Source organism: Hyla sarda, chromosome 4 (genome assembly GCF_029499605.1).
Source record: "Hyla sarda isolate aHylSar1 chromosome 4, aHylSar1.hap1, whole genome shotgun sequence".
Taxonomy (NCBI): domain Eukaryota; kingdom Metazoa; phylum Chordata; class Amphibia; order Anura; family Hylidae; genus Hyla; species Hyla sarda.
The window spans coordinates 94,887,718-94,909,355 of record NC_079192.1 but is presented as its reverse complement, the minus strand read 5'-3'; the positions used below and the strand labels follow the sequence as shown (position 1 = coordinate 94,909,355).

At 42.6% G+C, this 21,638-nt stretch overlaps 1 protein-coding gene across 2 annotated transcripts in view; it reads left to right on the top strand.

Annotated features, from left to right (window-relative positions):
* Positions 1–9,552, top strand: part of CORO2B (coronin 2B) — a 77,835-nt gene extending 68,283 nt beyond the window's left edge. For both annotated transcript variants that reach the window (XM_056571619.1, XM_056571618.1), the window contains exon 12: positions 8,616–9,552. In XM_056571619.1, coding sequence (XP_056427594.1) covers positions 8,616–8,747 — 132 coding nt within the window. In that variant the 3' untranslated portion in view covers positions 8,748–9,552. The remainder of the gene's footprint in view (positions 1–8,615) is intronic.
* The last annotated feature ends 12,086 nt before the right edge of the window (positions 9,553–21,638 follow it).

The window sequence follows — 21,638 nt, the reverse complement described above, 5'->3', positions numbered from 1 at the left end:
CGATGCAGTAAATACATTTTGCACATATTCCCGTGGTGAGTGCCTCCTGAATTTCTATACAAGTTTGATTTGCATGAACTTTTCCTGTTGGGATTGAGCACCTGGTCTGGGATTTGTCTGGCTATACCTTCCCAGCTAACGTGCTATTGTGGACTGTATAAAGGGTGCATACATGTAACTTGTAGAGACATTACTAGACTAAGATAATGGGAATTATGTTAGGAAAATCATAGAAATATCAAGAACAACATATTCCAATTGCATAAATTTATTTATTAACAACACTATAATAGTAGTAAGGGTGGTTTAAGACAATTAATATTTACATAAAAATGACATATGAAATTGGGAAGAACAGATCAGATGGGGACAGCTAGTCTTATCCCTATCTGTAATGCCTGCCTGTCAGTACTGTAGGTCTCCTGTCCTAGTGACCTGGGCCTACACCGGAACCTCCTGATAGACCCTAGGCTATGTAGGGGGCACAGATAATGATGATATACAAGTATAATAATTGCAGCAGGGAAAAACCCCTAAGGTTGGTGGTAGAAAATACAACCGCACAGATAAAACACATAGAGACCAAACATGGGGTAGATACAGAAGCAATAAGACCTGTGGGTATACAGTATAGTACAATATTCATATATCAGACATAGACAGTTGTCTGTACACCATAATTTTCGATTTTTGTACGCACCTTTTCAAGTATGTGATGTGATGGCACACAGCAGTTGTGTGCAGGGTCCCCACTGACCCCTCTCTAGGTATTCCTTACTGATCCCTGACGAGCTACCTGCAGTAATACAGAGTAGCGAAACGCATTGGATATGTATGGTTTTACTCACAGATGCATAAGGATACCCTAAATTATGCTGTACAGATGACTGTCTATGTCTATGACCCACAGGTCTTATTACTTCTGTATCTACCACATGTTTGGTCTCTATGTTATTTATCTGTGCGGTTGTATTTTCTACCCCCAACCTTAGGGGTTTATCCCTGCTTCAATTATTATACTTATATATCATAATTATCTGTGCCCCCTACATAGCCTAGGGTCTATCAGGAGGTTCCGGTGTAGGCCCAGGTGACTAGGGCAGGGGACCTACAGTACTGACAGGCACGCATTACAGATAGGGATAAGACTAGCTGTCCCCATCTGATCTGTTCACAATTTCATATGTCATTTTTATGTAAATATTAATGGTCTTGAACCACCCTTACTACTATTATAGTGTTGTTAATAAATAAATTCATGCAATTGGAATATGTTGTTCTTGATATTTTTTTGGACTGTATAAAGGAAAGAAGTGGAGGTGTAGCTGTGCTGGATACTCACCTCTTCTATATGTTAGGAATTATACACTGCTCAAAAAAATAAAGGGAACACTTAAATAACACAATGTAACTCCAAGTCAATCACACTTCTGTGAAATCACACTGTCCACTCAGGAAGCAACACTGACTGACAATCAATTTCACATGCTGTTGTGCAAATGTAACAGACAACAGGTGGGAAGTATAGGCAATTAGCAAGACACCCACAATAAAGGAGTGGTTCTGCAGGTGGTGACCACAGACCACTTATCAGTTCCTATGCTTCCTGGATGATGTTTTGGTCACTTTTGAATGCTGGCAGTGCTTTCACTCTAGTGGTAGCCTGAGATGGAGTCTACAACCCATACAAGTGGCTCAGGTAGTGCAGCTCATCCAGGATAGCACATCAATGCGAGCTGTGGCAAGGTTTGCTGGGTCTGTCAGCGTAGTGTCCAGAGCATGGAAACACTACCAGGAAACAGGCCAGTATATCAGGAGACATGGAAGAGGCCGTAGGAGGGCAACAACCCAGCAGCAGGACCACTACCTCCACCTTTGTGCAAGAAGGAGCAGGAGGAGCACTGCCAGAGCCCTGCAAAATTACCACAGGCCACAAATGTGTATGTGTCCACTCAAACGGTCAGAAACAGACTCCATGAGGGTGGTATGAGGGCCCGATGTCCACAGATGGGGGTTGTTCTTACAGCCCAACACCATGCAGGACGTTTGGAATTTTCCAGAGAACACCAGGATTGGCAAATTCGCCAGTAGTGACCTGTGCTCTTCACGGATGAAAGCAGGTTCACACTGAGCATGTGACAGACGTGACAGAGTCTGGAGATGCCGTGGAGAACGTTCTGCTGCCTGCAACATCCTCCAGCATGAGTGGTTTGGAGGTGGGTCAGTAATGGTGTGGGGTGGCATTTCTTTAGGGAGGCCACAAAGCCCTCCTTGCCAGAGGTAGCCTGACTGCCATTAGGTACCGAGATGAGATCCTCAGACCCCTTGTGAGACCATATGCTGGTGCGGTTGGCCCTGGGTTCCTCCTAATGCAAGACAATGCTAGACCTAGTCTGGAGTGTGTCATGAGTTCCTGCAAAAGGAAGGCGTTGATGCTATGGACTGGCCCGCCCATTCCCCAGACCTGAATCCGATTAAGCACATCTGGGACATCATGTCTCGCTCCATCCACCAACGTCACGTTGCACCACAGACTGCCCAGGAGTTGGCAGATGCTTTAGTCCAGGTGTAGAGACCACCCGCCACCTCATCAGGAGCATACCCAGACATTGTAGGGAGGTCATATGGGCATGTGGTTGCCACACACACACACACTACTGAGTCTCATTTTGCCTAGTTTCAAGGACTTTACATCCAAGTTGGATCAGCCTGTAGTGTGGTTTTCCACTTTGAGTGTGACCCAGAATCCAGACCTCCATGGGTTCATGAATTTGATTTCCATTGATCATTTTTGTGTGATTTTGTTGTCAACACATTCAACTATGTAAAGACGAAAGTATTTCATTTGATTAGATCATTCATTTAGATCTACGATGTGTTATGTTAGTGTTCCCTTTATTTTTTTGAGCAGCATATATACTTTTCAATGAAAGGAAGATGTTTGAAACGAGTAGCTGTTAAAGGGGTATGGATAGCTGAGAAACAAAAATCCGGCACATGCAGGACTAGGGTGAAGAGAGAAGGTAGGAGGGATACCGCTGTAGGCTGGAAGCGGGTGTGGATGTTGGTGGTGCCAATCACAAAAAGTATGCAATACGGGTAAAAGAATCCACTCACCGTCCACAATGCTTTATTCAGGTGCGTGTAGGCATACGGCAGCAGAGGCAGGGGCACACCGGGACAAGTTGTTTTGTGCGGTCTTGTGCTTCTTCAAGCCGGAGTGCAAAGTCCGCTATCGCAGTGACCCCTTAAAAAGGCGGCGGGCGGAGGACGTCATCATATACCGACATGCAATGAGTCATGTGATGTAATATCATGTGACTGCAACCAACCATGAAATATAAACAAACAAGTGTTTACAGACAGATGGGAAAGACAGAAAACTATAACAAACAAATGAAAACAATGAAGCAAGCTTATAGGAAGAGGCGCCCATTGGACTAAAAGAGCTGATGTGCCAAAGATAAAGAAATTAAAGAAACAGGGCTAATTCAATAAGGTGATTAAGCCCTAATGGTCCAGTGGCATCAAGCTCTAGAATCCAATACGCTTTTCTTCTAAGCAGGCAGGAGTGCCGATTGCCGCTGCTGGGAGGTTGATTTACTTTTTTGAGGCCGGCAAATGTCATAAGGTTGGCATTACTGTTGTGTACCTCTTTCATGTGGGCAATCAAGCAAGGAGCGCCAGAACCGATCCTTATGGACCGAACCTGCACACGAAAATGGACATGTAAAGGCCGGATGGTTTCGCCCACATAAAAAAAAGCCACAAGGGCACAGAATCACGTAAATAACAAAGGATGTCCAACATGTTATCAGATCCCTCACTGAAAAGAAATGGCTCCCCAATTTGAATGAATCTAATGCTATATTGTTAGAGCAAAAGGAACAAGTACCACAAGGACAGTTGCCAGTGAGACTCAAGTCGGTAAGCAATTTGCACCCTGGTTTAGATTTAACAGGACTTTTGAGCTTATCGCCAACAATCCTGTTTTTGTGATATGTGATTAGAGGAGAATTGAGAGCGATCTCTTTTAAATCGGGATCAGCTTCAATAATGTACCAGTGGTTCCTTATTGCTCTGGCTTCTGTCTCCTTCATATTTGAGTTTGCAAGTGAAAATATGAATATCTTCGGTTTTTGGTCGCATCGGTCCTTCGGTTTCAACAAATCTGCACGTCTTGCTACAGAAGCTTTTAGAAATCCTTCCTCAATAATTTTTTGGGGGTATTGGCTTTCTAATAGATGGTGTTTTAAGTCAGAGACCTGTTCTAGGAATACTGAATCTTCACTATTCACTTTTATTATTCGCAGAAACTGTGAATAGGGAATGCTCTGTTTTACATGTAAGGGATGGGAACTGTGAAAGTGAAGTAGAGAGTTACGGGCAATAATTTTACGGTAACACCTGTGTAGTTAATACGGAATCCACAACTTTAAGTTTGACGTTTAGAAAATCAATTTCAAGACCTCCAAATACAGATATAAAAAAAACATTTTCTTTGTTGGTGACATTAAGATGAGCAACAAAATTGTGAAACATGGACTCACAATTACATTGCAGCTTTCAAGGACGGCGAGGAACAGGTTTGCGTAAGTACAGGAGACCAGGGTGCCCATTGCAGTCCCGGTCTCCTGCCTATACCAGTCATCGCCGTCCTTGAATTAATTGTGGGAGAGGATGAAGAGAAGTGATTCACATATGAAATCAATGAACTCGTTGGTTTTGTCAGATTGATGAAGGAACTTACGGATAGCCTGTACACCCGCATCATGAGGGATGCGGGTGTACAACCTCTCTACGTTTATAGAAGTGAGATGATATGTTTCCTGCCAGTCAAAATGTGGCAGAGGCATACTTCCTATCATGCAATTAGAAAGACCGGCTGACAGTGATGGGAATGAAGTCTTTAGAGCAGTGCATTTTTTCCTTGGCAGACAAGGAATGCTGGTTATTTTGGACCATTAATTCATTGGAATCTTAGGACACTAGTAATCACACACCCAGAGGATTGCGCATGTATAAGACTCCCTCACAATTTCTTAACGACCACGAGTTCATGAGAGAATGGGACCAAGCTCATCTGGACCATGCAGCCAGACTTACTCGCATAGAGAATGCAGTAGTCACATCTGACCTCAGTAAGGCCAAAGCAGAATATTGCACCAGGGTCAGTGATATTGCATACAATGCCTTCCTCAAGAAATTAGAAAAGAAAGTGATAGTCATCCAATCAAAGGTGATGGAATGTAAACGTGAAAAAGACAAAGCAGATTACGACTCCTCACACGTCTTTATATGGAACAAAAAAAGGTAATAGACGTCGAAGTCCCCCGTTTAACCACAGAAGAGGCACTCCACGCCGCCAACCATCTGACTTCTGGACATCTGATTCAGAGGCGAGCTTATCTGATGAAGCAACAACGTCGCAGAAATCTGAAATCCCATCTACAGTAGAACAAGATAACAAGCCTCTTTCCATGGGTCACAGCCCTTTAGGCGAAGAACTCAGAAGGGCAGGGGAAGAAGAGAAGGAGGAGGACCACAGAAGAGAAAGGGCGTTACCTGGAATGACTAGAGACTTCCCACAATGTTGATAATGTTATAAATCTGACTGATGTCTCCCTCTCTTAGGATTGCATCTCCCTAATTGTCCAAAGGACTGAATTTTGGATTAAGTGAGACTATTAATTACACCCAGTTTAAAGTTGATTAATTAAAGGGAACTCGCAAAATGAATCTTCATAAGATCTTTCAGAAGAGTAGCCATCCACAAGGGTTCAAACCACATAAGGAAGGAGAAGTTCCTGCCACAATAGGTCCCTTAGGTTTCCCACCCATTCTAAATACCACCCCTCAGGAGTTAGAGGCCCTCAATACATTATGCCATTTAGCAGATGAAGAAGCTCCCGTCCCTACAATAGAGGTTTTGCCATTCAGAGGTGGTAATCCCTCTACGTACTCCCCCCCCCCCCCCCCCCCGTCCTGTCCTGGTGGGCAGTTCTATTGACCTGTTCACCAGGGAAGTGGAACGTGACGTTAGAGCATTGGTGTACCCCCCAACAAAAGAGCAACCTGTCTGTTAGAGAAAAGAGGGCACTAAAATGGCTAACCTCTAGACCTGACCTCAGAATTGTTAAAGGGTGGTAGCACCGTTGTGATGCATTCCACAATGTATGAAAGTGAGAAATCTCACTTGATAGGTGACACCCAGACCTATAAAAAAAAACTTAAGTCAGATCCCACTACTAAAACCATGAGCCAACTACGATCCTTCCTTAGCATAAAATGTGAATCAAGCATCATATCACAGAACAATGCAGAAAAACTTCTCCCAAAAAGCCCTTTACATGCTAAGTGGTACCTGTTACCTAAGGTTCACAAGTCGCAGAGCCAACCCCCGGCTGCCCTATGCTCCGTCCTGCAAAAAAAAAAAAATGAAAATAAACCATCTCTCACCTTCCTGGGTTCCCGCGGAGCGCCACTACAGCTGATCGGTCCTCCGGTCCATCTTCTTCATACTTCCGTGTGAACGAAGCATCACATGGCGCTCAGCCTATTATGGGTCGAGGCAGAACATCACGGCGGCCGGCGATAGGCTGAGCGCCATGTGATGCTTCGTTCACACGGAAGTATGAAGAAGATGGACCGGAGGACCGATAAGCTGTAGTGGCACTCCGTGGGAACCCAGGAAGGTGAGAGATGGTTTATTTTCTTTTTTTTTTTTGCAGCCCGGGCAGGACGGAGCAGGAGTACTCTGCACCAGAGTACTCCTTTAAACCCCTTTAGATTTACAGCCACTTATGTTAAAGATACTGGCGACCTTTTGACCAATCTCCAACATTTTGACTGGCAGGAAACATATCATCTCACTTCTATAAACGTAGAGAGCCTGCACACCCGCATCCCTCATGATGCGGATGTACAGGCTATCCGTGAGTTCCTTCATCAATCTGTCAAAACCAACGAGTTCATCGATTTCATACGTGAATCACTTCTCTTCATCCTCTCCCACAATGAATTCAAGGACGGCGATGACTGGTATAGGCAGGAGACCGGGACTGCAATGGGCACCTTGGTCCCCTGTACTTACATTAACCTGTTCCTCGCCATCCTTGAAAGCCGCTATGTATTTTCTACAAAAAATCCTTTTGTCAACGACATATTGGTCATATGGGAGGGTTCGGAGTCCATGTTTAACGATTTTGTTGCTCATCTTAATGTCACCAACAAAGAAAATATGTTTTTTATATCTGTATTTAGAGGTCTTGAAATTGATTTTCTAGATGTCAAACTTAAAGCTGTGGATTCCGTATTAACTATACAGGGGTAGCGCAAAAGTATTGCCCATAAGTCTCTACTTCACTTTCACAGTTCCCATCCCTTACATGTAAAATTGAACATTACCTATTCATAGTTTCTGCAATTAATAAAAGTGAAGAGTGAAGATTCAGTATTCCTAGAACAGGCCTCTGACTTAAAACACCATCTATTAGAACCAATACCCCCCAAAAAATATTGAGGAAGGATTTCTAAAAGCTTCTGTAGCAAGACGTGCAGATTTCTTGAAACCAAAAGGACCGATGCGACCAAAAACCGAAGAAATTCAAATTTTCACTTGCAAACTCAAATATGAATGAGACAGTAGCCAGAGCAATAATTTCACCTGCAAACTCAAATATGAATGAGACAGTAGCCAGAGCAATAAAGAACCACTGGTACATTATTGAAGCTGATCCCGATTTAAAGGAGATCGCAAAAATAGGACTGTTGGTGACGAGCTCAAAAGTCCTGTTAAAGCTGATAGAGGAAAACCAGGGTGCAAATGGCTTATCGACTTGAGTCTCACTGGCAACCGTCCTTGTGGTACTTGTTCCTTTTGCTCTAACAATATAGCATTAGATTCATTCAAATTGGAGAGCCATTTCTTTTCAGTGAGGGATCTGATAACATGTCAGACATCCTTTGTTGTTTATGTGATTCTGTGCTCTTGTGACTTCTTATGTGGGCAAAATCATCCGGCCTTTACATGGTCGTTTTCGTCCAGTCCATAAGGACCGGTTCTGGCGCTCCGCGCTTGGTTGCCCACATGAAAGAGATACACAACAGTAATGCCAACCATTTGAAATTTGACGGCCTCGAAAAAGTAAAACAACCTCCCAGAGGCGGCAATCGGCACTCCTGCCTGCTTAGAAGAGAGGCGTATTGGATTCTAGAGCGTGATGCCACTGGTTGGTTATGGTCACATATTACATCACATGCATGTCGGTATGTGATGACATCCGCCGTTTTAGCGGACTTTGCACTCTGGCTTGAACAAGCGCAAAACTGTGCAAAACAACTTGTCCTGGTGTGCCCCTGCCTCTGCTGCCGTATGCCTACACGCACCTGACTAAAGCATTGTGGACGGCGAGTGCGGTCTCTTTTGGATTCTTTTATCCGTATTGCTGTTAAAGGGGTGTTAACACCTTGTAACAAAGCACAGCTAGTAAGTAGCCTGCACATAATCCTGTGGTAAACACTGCATTGCTCAGCACATTGTATTGAATGTGCATGTATGTTACTACTTATGCTTGATGGTGCATTTCACCTGCTCACTTATCTATACCCTGCAGTTGCTGCGCATGTTCTATCGGCAGCAAGATGAGATCCGTCGTCTGAAGGAACAGCTGGCTCACAGAGACCTCAACATCCGACAACTGGAACTGGAGCTCAGAAACCTGAGGAATAGTCCAAAAGAGAGCTAGACATCCTCACCATTCCTAAAGAGATTATGTATTGTACCAGGGACAGACAAATTTTTCATGTATAAGAGCTCTTGAGGTTTCTGTATATAGACTAACTAGCCCTACAATGCCTTGCAAAGGCACATTAAGGCTTGTGTATCCAACTGCACTAATTGCACAGATTATCCATTTATCCGACAGGGTTCCTGCATATAACCAAATGGAACTTCCTCCTACACTTGCCTTAACCTTGCCATTTACAAGACCCCAATCAGTGCCCACTAAACCTAAATGGATTACTTCCAATAACTATATTCTTACAAGACACAATCAATCTTAGTGGGAGGAATCCATGGGTCTAATGTAGTAACTTCTTTCAATCTCCTCTTACCAGCGAGATTTGAGAAATATATTTTATATAACCAATGGCAATGAAGATTGATTCCTCCTTAAAGAAGCAGGGGTTTTTAGAAAACCATAAAGCCATAAGAATATTTGATATATGCTATAAGAAATAAAGCACTAGGGAGCTTCTCCCTCAATCTTCTACTTATGCATTCTCCACTCCTTCTCCTGTACCCTGTAGTGTTCCCCATTGAACCCCATTACACACATTCTCATGCTAGTTAGCTCACATCTCTCACTTCCAGCGGAGCACTTTAAATCTGGCGGACCTGACTCTAGCTGGTTGGCCTCTTATTTATTGCTAATCATCACTTCCTATGCAAAGTGAAATATTACAACCATTAACCTTCTAAACAGACATTGGACATTTATGACAAAGAATGTTCTGTAACTGATGCTGAAAATAAAGGTTGAAAGCTGATGTGCTTCTTCTAAAATGTAGTGTAAGGTATATGGCATTCATGTATGGCACTAAAGGTGCCCAACCATATTTAATAGTTGTTGGATGGACGTTCATTCGGCCATCAGCTATTCCTCCTGATATACATGAACACTTGGTTCCGCCATGTGTGCATGTTTTTTTTCATGGGTAAACAGGAAACTACAGCAAGACTCTTCTGGAAGCAGTTTCTCTCTCAAGTGAACAAAAGAGACTGGACCTTAAAATTCAATAAGCCCCACCCTTATCTAAGATCATCTGATATCTCTTACTATCTACAATATTGCAATGCAGCTAAACATGCCAAGTGTAATTGGAAGATAAAAATTCTTATTGTCTAAAAGTGTTGCTGCCATGAAATAAAAAAAATTTGACAAGTCATGCAAACATGTCAAACGTTGAGATTAGTTGGGGTCTCAGATAGGTATAGTTGGGTGAAGCATGCGGCTCAGCGGTCATTGCAGGAGATGTGCTCCATCATAGTCTATGGAGCCAGTCATCTGCAAAGTGACGGATTATGTTCAAAGCCAGGAAGTGAAACATGCCTTACCTAGCTTTACCCTTAGATCTTAGCACTGAGACCAAAAATGATCAAATCTTTTGACATGCCAAGGTATTTTTCATGACAGTCCAAGCTGGGATGGTTTTCAGTATTCATTGTGCCACCATAATGTGCATATTACATTACTGACTGATCCAGTAGGATCTGTCAACATTTATCTAATGGTCAGCAGTTGGCACTTCTGGTTTAAAGAAGATATAGGTTCTGAAAAAAATGCAATAAGTGGCATATGAAACACTTCAAAAATTTGTGTAATTCGAAAACCCTATGATTTACCTCTGTATTAGGGCTGGTTAACATCTATTCCACACCAGTACGCCAGGACATATGTTACGGTACTTAAATGTAAGCTGTGGTGTACCCATAGACTAACATCATGTAAAAGTATGTCAGTTTGGTTCTGTTTATGTCCCCTGTAGGTTTGTGTACCATTTTTTGTGGGGTAAAAAAGTTCTCCGTGCACTACTGTGGTGTAGTTTTTTTTTTCCCCATAGAGGTTTTTACATAGTTTAACAAATTAACAAATAAAAGGAGATGCCACAAAACATATGTAACATTGAGTTAAATTGGTCTTGTTTTGGTACATCCATTTGTGGTATAGATGTAAACCTAGCCTTAGAGGAAAACTGTTTTTTACCTTCATATTAACAGAGATTAAAATCTAGTGATTCTTTTTTTCTCTGGGAGATACCACCTGTAAGGGGAAGAAGCTGATTCTATATGGCATGTGGATGGCAGAGTTGAGCTTTGTGATCAAATATGGCCAGGATTAGCCTAAATCGCTAATCCATAGATTACAATGGGAGAACCAGTTCACCTATTTTTCCCTTAAATCCAGTAAAAGTGAATTACAATACCAGTGAATTAATTCACCAGTGGATGATAATGGACAGTGAATCAAGAAGTTACAAATCAAGAAAAAATATTTCCTCATGGACAGCAGAAGCCTGAACTTCATACAGAATATCTGTTATAAAATGACCCTTTATACTATACAGCCTAGCTAAAGGAGGAGGACACTGCTTTATGTAAAGTGTTAATCTGCTAGACTAGGATACAGCTACGTGTAAGGAGTAAATCTAAGCCTGCAGCAGCCAATTTTCACTTAGAACACACTGAAGAAAAAGTTTCTCTATTCCTGCTGCTTCAAAATACATTACATAACAAAAAATGTCATGTCATACTGCCCACAGCCAACCACTGGCGCAGCGATGGCCTGCCATGACCAGTGATTGGCTATGGGCAATATGACCCTCTGCACACCGAAATTACTCAGGGCCCAAGAGTCATGCTTTTTCATAGGAAGAGGATCGCAGCTGGTAACCGAAGTGGGACAGCGGATACGCACTGCAGGAGTGCTGGAGGTAAGTGGAGGTTTATTTAGAGAGAAATTTCTTCACTTTTCCTAATTAAATACATTTAAGAAAGGTTTATACTTTAGCCTTCTACTGATTCTTGAGGATTCCTCAGAGGAGATAAGTCATCTTTAAACTGTACCTCATTTCAGTATTATTTAAAAACTTACATGGTTCAGACACCTTAACCCTAAATAAGTGGTGACAGGGTGATTTTTAGTGCTATTACTGAACCCCTGAGATTCTCCATCATGGTACACAGCTATATTTTTCTCTTAATTTCAGGGGGCAGGACCAGAGCTAGGCTGTTTGCCAGATGTCCAGGCACAGTTACTTCCTCTCCCTTACTTCTCTGGCCAATCACAGATGTCATTGCTATCAGTGGTCAGTACATACAGTAATTCAGACAAGAGACAGATCATTTCGCCTATGTATTCTCAATTCTTGGGCAGGCAAGGAAATTGTGACATTCAATGAAAAATAAAGCAATACGCTTCAAAATCCTAGTAACAGGGAAAAAATGATTTCAGTTTATGTTATTTTAGTGTCCTGATTAAATTATGACTACTCATAACCGAAGTAGAACTTAAAGAGTACCTGTCACCAAATAAACTTTTCTAACTCAGGCTATGTTCCCTAACTACTCCTAACGACCCTCCCACCCCTAAAAAAAAAATTCCGAGCTTTAAAAAGCTCTGTATCATACCTTTCTTCTTCCTCTTAGTGCCATCTCCGAGCAGGAGAAAGTGGATGTTTCCCAGCAGATATGACATCACTGAAGCCTGCTGGGGGACCACTTCCGCCCATACATAGTTGCAGTGCTGTGAAGAATAGAAAGACCTAAAGCTCTGTGTAGCAGCTTTCAGTCTGTGCAGCTGTCAGTGAGGCTCTTTGCAGCTGTCAATCAAGCCCAGTGCAGAGAAACACTTCCTGAGTTTGGTCTCCTGCCATTACAAGCAGGAAACCAAAATCTGAGATTTTGACCAGACGGAATGTGTTCTGGTGTAATGAAGAATTATGTGTCTTGAAGAGTTCTGTGTCCCGAACAGCTAAGGAAAATGCTGAGTCGGCGGAGGCTGTAGAGAATTGTCCCCCTGATCTCTCATGGCCAGAGCGAACACAGAGATCAGGGAAGCGAGCATAGAGATCGGGGACATGTTAAAGGAAATATTCTGCTGCTGTGCTGCTGGTTTTCTGAAGGGGAAGCAGGGAGAGAGGCTGTAGAGAATTGTTCCCCTGATCTGTCCGCTCTGACAGCTTCCAGAGCGAGCACAGACATCGGGAAAAGCCGAGTACATGGGAGTGGAGGGGTTGCAGTGAACTCTGCTCTGACAGCTGCCAGAGAGCGAGCACAGAGATCGGGAAAAGCTGAGTACATGAGAGTGCAGGGTTTGCAGAGAATTGTGTCCAGGCTGCAAAATAGTGAGCAGAGCGAGACTCCACACCCCCCACCAACCAATAGTATGGGGCGGGTGTGTGCGCCTCACAGTGCCTGTGCTGACTCAGCATTTTCATCAGCTGTTCGGGACACAGAACTCTTCAAGACACATTATTCTTCATTACACTGGCCAAAAAGGGAGACCCCTGGTGGCCAGAAGTATACAGCAGAAAAACATAAAACTTTATTTTTTAATGGAAGCCAATTACAAAAGTTATTTATTTGGCATAAGGAATCAAATATTAACCCCTTGACAATGGAAGTAAATGTACGTCATGGTGCCATGGTACTTAACGCACCATGACATACGTTTACGCTCCGCCATGACCGCGAGCTCCAGCAGCCAGGGACCCGCCGGTAATGGCATACATCCGCAATCGCGCGGATGTCCGCCATTAAACCCTCAGATACCGTGATCAATACAAATCACGGCATCTGCGGCAGTGCGGTACTTTAAATGGATAATCGGATCGCCCGCAGCCCTGCCGCAGGGATCCCATCATCCAGCTTGGCAGCCAGAGGTCCCCTCACCTGGCTCCGGCTGGCTCCTGGGGTCTTCTGCTCTCATCTGAGATCGAGCAGACCAGAGCAGAAGATGACCGATAGCACTGAACAGTATTAGCAATCAAATGATTATAAATATTAAATTATTAAATATTAAATCTATAAATATTAAAATGTTTAAAAAAAAAAGGAAAAATGTAAAATAAAAAAGTAAAAAAAATTGAAAAATCCCCTCTCCAATAAAAAGGTAAAACGTCAGTTTTTCCCATTTTACCCCCCAAAAAAGAAAATTCCCTCCAAAAAAAATAATACACATATTTGGTATTGCCGGGTGCGTAAAAGTCTGAACTATTAAAATATATTGTTAATTATCCTGTACGGTGAATGGCGTAAACGTAAATAAATTTAAAAAGTTCAAAATTGCTGCTTTTTTTTTTCACATTTTATTCCCAAAAATATTTATAAAAAGTAAAACCTATGCAAAAGTGGTACTGATAAAAACTACAGATCATGGCGCAAAAAATGAGCCCTCATACCGCCCCATATACTAAAAAATTAGAAAGTTATAGGTGGTCAAAATAGGGCAATTTCAAACATACTAATTTTGTTAAAATGGTTTGAGATTTTTTTAAGCGGTACAATTATAGAAAAGCAAATAACATGGGTATCATTTTAATCGTATTGACCCACAGAATAAAGAAAACATGTCATTTTTACTGTAAAGTGTACAGCGTGAAAACAAAACCTTACAAAATTTGCGGTTTTCTTTTCAATTTTCCCACATAAATAATATTTGTTTGGTTGCGCCATACATTTTATGGTGCCCACTTTCTCCTCCCAGGAGCTCACACAGTGTATGTGCGGAAATGTGTGATACAGAGCTTTTTAAAAGGGTACTCCAGCACAAAACATCCTATCCCCTATCAAAAGGATAGAGGATAAGATGTTAACGCTTGGGACCACCGCGATAGCCGGAGCGGCACCCTGGTCATCCGTGCACCGAGTGAACTCTGCTCCATGCCGGATAACTGGCGACTACAGCCGCCACACCCCGTCCATTCAGGTCTATGGGAGGAGGCGTGACAGCTACATACTAGTCGCCATGCCCCCTCCCATAGACATGAATGAAGGGGGCGTGGCTTGATGTTACGAACACAGGAACTCCACACTCCCGTGTTTCAGATGCCGCTGCTGCCGACACAGAGGTTGTGGGGGTCCCCGCATGATCTAACATCTTATCCCCTATCAAAAGGATAGGGGATAACATGTTTTGCACCAGAGTACCCCTTTAAAGCTCAGAATTTTTTTTTAAAGGTTTACTCTGCTACCCAGCATCCAGAACATTGAGTTGTGAACGCTGTGTGCAGGCTTCCGTGTTCACGCCCGCACTCTCGTGACGTCACGCCCCGTCATGTGACATCACGTCCCGCGCCCTCAATGCAAGTCTATGGGAGGGGGCGTGATGGCCATCGTGCCCCCTTCCCATAGACTTTCATTGAAAGGGCAGGCCGTGACATCACGAGGGGGCGGGCGTGAACAGGGAAGCCCGCACACAGCGTTTGGAACTCAATGTATCGGACGCTGGGGATCGGAGTAACCCTTTAAAGGGCAGGAGGGGTGTTAGTAGTAGTTAGGGAATATAATCTGAGTTTAAGAAATATGGCTTGATGACAGGTACTTAACATTTTCCATAAATAGCACCACACTTGTCCTTAAGTTATTCCATTCACTAGCTGACTCTGGTCAGCTCATTTAAGTATCTGGGGTACAGCATGGGCCCCGCTGCAGTATGCCCAAACCTGTGCATGCACCCTTAGCTCTGTTTTGTTTTTCTATTACTGGATAACCCTATTAAAGTCCTGGAGTAACCCATAAAATACTACATTAAGGCAATGCTTCAAAGCAAATCCTTAATAAGTTTATGAATTTCTTCCCTTTTGAGGCTCTCACATGTTCATGTTTTGAGATGCAGTTTGGAAGTGACAACCAAGTCTGCTGCAGACACGGGTAGGGCTTGGTTACCTTGTGGTTTGCCATTGTTTTACCCTGTAATCCAGGTGCTGCTTTAAAGGGGTACTCCACTAGCCATCGTTCGTAACATTTAGTTCCAAACGCTGTGTGTGCGCTCTGAGGGGGTCGGCCATGCCCCCTCACGATGTGACGTCACGCCCCTCAATGCAAGTCTATGGGAGGGGTTGTGGAGGCCGCCATGCCTGACGTCATGAGGGGGTATGGTCAACCCCCGCAATGCGCACATACAGTGTTTGGAACTAAATGTTCCGAATGCTGGCCAGTGGAATACCCCTTTAACACCATCTCAAAATCTCAACAAACCTGTAGAAAACTTCAGTGTGTACGAGTCTCTTTATTTGCTCCAAATACCATATGTGGATGCAAGTTCCTAAATACGTGTTGTCTTTGAAGACTCCTAGCCGTTATAATCAATAGCTAAGACGATACAACATGCACAAAGGCTAGAGTCATAGTTGAACAACTCTATAAAAAACAACTTTATTGAAAATTTGCAGTGACAGACAGAAGTTGTATTTTCTGGGATTCCTGACAAAGGGGACGCCCCCTATAGTTTTCTAGTGATTTATAATACAGCTGGGTCACCAAAATCTAACTCAAACCCGATCGGTATGGACTCTTCGGACACACAGACAGAACCTCACTGAGTCGGAACACACATGACACATTGATTTCTGTGATTGCCTAAAGAAAATTACCAACATGCAGCATTTTTGTGGAAAGTCACTAACAAAAAAATAAATTAATTAAAAAAAACTTAATGGTTTCCTAGTGGTTGTACAGAATACAAGGTTAATGGATATACTGTATACATATAATGCTCCTAGGTTACTGGCTAGAACTATTTCAGTGTAAAGTTACATTTTTACCAATGATATAAACTGTTCCCATTACTCTAAAAGAGTACTTGCCATAAAGAACAAACATGCCTGTCCAGATTGTAACAGCAGTATGGTCTTATTTCCCACTATAACATTTTACTCTGCGGTCTGGCTTCTGTAGGGAACATCATTTTTTTTTATTTATAAATTTCTACAAACCTCTGTACAGTAGCAGACGCATGTGTGTAGGTGTATGTATAATTATATATATTTATACACACACCCCATCATACCACATATTCTGCTTGCATTCACAGAGTAGAACACATTTGCTGAATTTGCTATGTATAACATCTGCTCCTTATATTCTTTTATTCAATATATTATTAATAGCGCTCTATTCTAGCAGAGTATGATCAATCATGTCCTGAAGCCATTAAGATGCAATCTTACCAGCCATTTAAAGCCAGCGAGTCTTCTATAGGAAATATCCTGTGGTTCATAGAACAGGGCTCCATTCACATAAGTGTACTTACAGGTAACAGGTAACTAGGATATGTTTATGCTTACACGCCCACAATAGCAGTTTTTTTTTCACCATTAATTCTCAAAATACAAAACAAATATTGATGTAAATATGGATAAACAAATATTACTTTATCACATTCCATACACTTGTATGGATGCAATATCAGCTGTATAGTTAGATACAGAATGGCTTGAATACAGACTAGATAGCTTTCATATTGATGTCCATCAGAAGGTAAACTATTAGGATGGGACCACCAGGACTTCCACCAATAAGCAGATGAAAAGGCAGCAGTGCTTCAGCACCCCAGCCCCTTCAATGTTTGTCTAGGCACAGCGGCACTTCCTATTCATGCGGCTGTGACAGGTAGCCCTATTCTAGCTCTGCTTATCAGTAGGGTTCCCAAGGGTCGATCTCAAATGATCACACATTAATGGACTATTTAATGCGACCTGCCATAGCCAATGAGTAGGCATCTCCTTTACATTTACATGGGCCCTGGAAGTGGAGATTAAGGGGGCCTAGTGAGTGTCGGAATGGCAGATAGCATTTTGGTGAAGGGAGTAAATTGAATAGGTTGCCTGGTTCCCACAAGCCTCTACATGTGCCCTATTAGTGTATGAAGAAGTAATAGGGATTGACTAGCTGCTTTGACTGCTTAGGTCCAGTAAAAGCAATGAGATCTATTAATTTCAGTAGATATCATGTAATTCTTAAAAGGAAACAGTCAGCTGCCATTCATGTTTCAAACTGCTCACGCTGTTCAATATATGTAAGAGGCAAGTAAACCTTTACATATCTGTCTATGCTTCCATAAAACAGGAAAATGCTTTTATGCTATGGTGCAAAAAGAGGCGTTCTCAAGTCACTGACGTGCTGAGGGCTTGAACACCTCCATGATCCTCTCCTATTCCTGAATGACAGTCATGTGGAAGCAGAGCCCTGTTTCCAAACCTTAATCTAGCACTTACAAGTTGTGCTCAAGTGTGAGACTTAAGAAAACAGGGCTCGGCTTCCAGCTGACTGTCAATAAGGTATGAGAAGTGGGAGTGAGGAGGCTTTCCATCCCTCAGCACCTCAGGGGCTTGGGACCGCCTCTTTGCACCAGAGAATAGAATTTTTTTACATTATGGAAACACAAACAAATATATATACATATGAAAGGACTCCTAGTGAAATGTAATCTTTGGATATGGGATAAGTGTTCCTGCACTGGAGTACTCCTTTAAAATAAGTGTTGCCAAAAAAGGACACAATCCTTAGCTTAGAGTTTTCCAAACAGTGTGTCTCCAGCTGTTGCAAAACTAAAACTTCCAGCATGCCTGGACAGCCGTTGGCTGTCCAGGCATGCTGGGAGTTTTTTTTTTTTTTTTTACAACAGCTGGAGACACACTGTTAGGAAAACAGTGCCTTAGCTTTAATATTAATAGTCTAAATCTAGTAGTCATAATGAATTTAAGAGAATAACTCAATTCCTTTGCTCTAACCACATTTGATTATAATGGTTATTATATCAATGACGCTAACAACAACACTTTATTTGCCTTCATTCACATCAGCGTCATTGTATCCATTGTTCTGCTTCATCAAAGGAGCAAATATAAAAATTACAAAAAAGGTAGTGCTGGATCAGTTATATGACTGATACCAAAGGCACCCGACAGAACATAATGAGGTCTTTTATGTGGTCTGTCAGGTTTCCATTCATGGTGTCAAGTATAAGGCTGCATTCACACTTCGTTTTTATATTACGGGTGATGGATCCGACAAACCGGGCTCTCCCGTACCCCAGCCGGACAAAAGCTGAAATCCATTTACTTTAATGAGCCAACAGGAGTCAACCGTTGACTCTGGTTGGCTCATTTTTTACCCGTATAAGGTTTCCTGACCAGACCTAAAACTGTAGTATACTACGGTTTTAGGTCCGGTCACGAAACCGGATACGGGTCAAAAATGAGCCAACCAGAGTTACTGCTTGACTCCGGTTGGCTCATTAAAGTAAATGGATTTCAGCGCTGGTCCGGCTGGGGTACAGGAGAGCCCAGTTTGCCCCTCCCAAAGTCGGATCCGGCACCCGTAATGTAAAAACGAGGTTTGAATGCAGCCTAACTCCGAACAAAATCTCTGACGCTCAAAGAGGTGAGCATAACTATCGATCATCTTAGGAGTACTGATAACCAGATTGCCAAGAACTCTGAAAAAATGCATGTTTGGGGATGCTTTACACATACAGCTGACACACTATGGGTTAATAAGCTGGTATTTAGCTGGTAGAAGTGCATTGTCCACAGGACAACCTGTGTGTTTTTCAGTCCCTTAAAGAACTACTATCATGCAGGACAACTTATCCCCTATCCAAACGACAGGGGATGAGTGATGGCTGGGACCCCTTGCGATCTCCTGCACATCACCCCGGAAGTCCCCAGGAATGGAGAGTGTCGACCCGGGCACGAAACGACAGCCGACGCGCACCCTCCATGTAACGCTATAGGAGAGCTAAAGATATCTGAATGCTTTATCTCCGGCTCTCCTATAGAGATACATGGAGGGGGCGAAACACTCCATTCCTGGGGAGAGCCAGGGTGCCGTGCAGGAGATCGTGGGGAGGGAAGTGGGGAGTCCCAGCAGTCGAAACCCCCACGATTAGACATTTATCCCTTATCCAAAGAATATGTTGTCCTCCATGATAGTAGTAATTTAATCTCAAAAGATTTATCTACATAAAGACTGATTTTTATTAATGTATTTGCATGTGTTTGTCAAACAGCATCAACATTATTTGTTTTATTTTTTGGGGTTTTCATGTGATTTTTTTTTTTGCATTTTCTTTCACATAGGGCTTTAATTGTTTAGAGTTTTGTACTACAAATCAATTGCATATTCAGAAATAATCTCCTTTTATTTAGTGAAAAATAAGTTTAAAACTTTTTTTTTTAAATCACAAACCCCATAAATAGATCTATTTTTTTCTCTGCTATAGTCCACCATTAAGGTTATATATATTGAAATATAATTTTGGGGAATTATTTATTTTAGGATTTTTTCTAAAGATGTTATTTTATAAAAAGACGTTTAAGGGATTCATACACTACACATTTTCCCATATAATTGGAGTTGACATAGTAGCCTCAGTTACTTCATGTGACAACCGTCACGACCAGGGTATGTAGGTCTACTTAAAGGGAACCAATCATCAGATTTGACCCTACACAACACTTGGCAAAGCGTTTTATAGGGTAAAATCTTTATCCTCACCATCCCCGGGGGATGCTCCTGCCCCCAGGGATGGTGAAGATATGAAGTTATAAACTAGTCTCTGCCAGCCCCGCAAGTAGTCCCCTGGTTGGGGAGCTCCTCTTACCTAGTCCAGTGTCTTTGGCCGGCAGTGACGCCCCCACAGCTTGATTGACAGGCCACATCATCACTCTGCTCACTAAACAGACAGAGCAGAGCGATGACTCGGCCCGTCAATCAAGCTGTGGGGGCGTCACTGCCGGCCAAAGACACTGGACTAGGTAAGAAGAGCTCCCCAACCAGGTGACTACTTGCGGGGCTGGCAGAGACTAGTTTATAACTTCATATCTTCACCATCTCTCGGGGCAGGAGCATCCCCCGGGGATGGTGAGGATAAAGATTTTACCCTATATAACGCTTTGCCAAGCGTTATATAGGGTAGAATCTGATGATTGGTTCCCTTTAAACTCACGATGGGAGGCAACCTCATATTGACACCTTGTCATTACAGCAAACTGAAAGACCCCTTTAAAGTGGTTATCTCATGGATCATTTAAATACCACAATTCCTGAAGGGCTGGTCACAGCTGGTTTTAAGTAATCTGCAGTATATATATATATATATATATATATATATATATATATATATATATATATACACACACACACACACACACACATATATACACACACACACCTCTTATTTTAGCTTCCTTCTGTGCTGCTGGTAGGCTCTGGGCAGAATGAGTCTTCTTCACCCTCTGGCAGCTGACAGAACAGACCTTTCTTCCCCTACAGGAGTTGTCTTCTCAGCTATACTGTCATTCTACTGCAGAGGCTCTGCTCCTTCCCTGAACAGAGGATGAATATGCAGAGATCCGGGTACTGGCAGAGACTCGGCATGTGTCCATCCGCAGCTCATAAGGTGGACACAGACATTGCTACACACATGGGAGGAGATTTAGCAAAACCTGTCCAGAGGAAAAGTTGCTGAGTTGCCCATAGCAACCAATCAGATCGCTTCTTTAATTTTTTACAGGCCTTTTCAAAAAGGAAAGAAGCGATCTGATTGGTTGCTATGGGCAACTTTTCCTCTGCACAGGTTTTTATAAATCTCCCCCATAGATACTGCGGGGTTCACACTACATTTGTGCACTATTTTGCTGGGATACAGACAAAAAGGTGTGCCGACATTTACTGTGGTGGGCCAATTCCCTTTAATGTACTGAACACAATCTACAAGCAACTACATTCAATCTGTTTGATGAAAGCATACTATACTATTGTTTTGCAGCAGTCAAAAGCCACGAGTCCTACAAAATAAAACTAGTGCTGATCAGTCAGTGTCTGGGTGTTCAGACTCCTAGAATAAGCCAGGAGAGACAAACGCTGCTCTCCTAGTCACACCATTGCAGGAGACAAAGTCTAGAGTAAGTCTATGGAGCCCATGACCTGCAGAGAGACAGGGACAGCAGCACTTAGCTGAGCGATTGGTAGGGTCTGAATGCAAAGACCTGGACCAATCAAAATTTTTGAGGTCTTTATGCCAAGTCAAGTTTTTGCAATGATAGGATTGCGAAAGTGAATGAGCCCA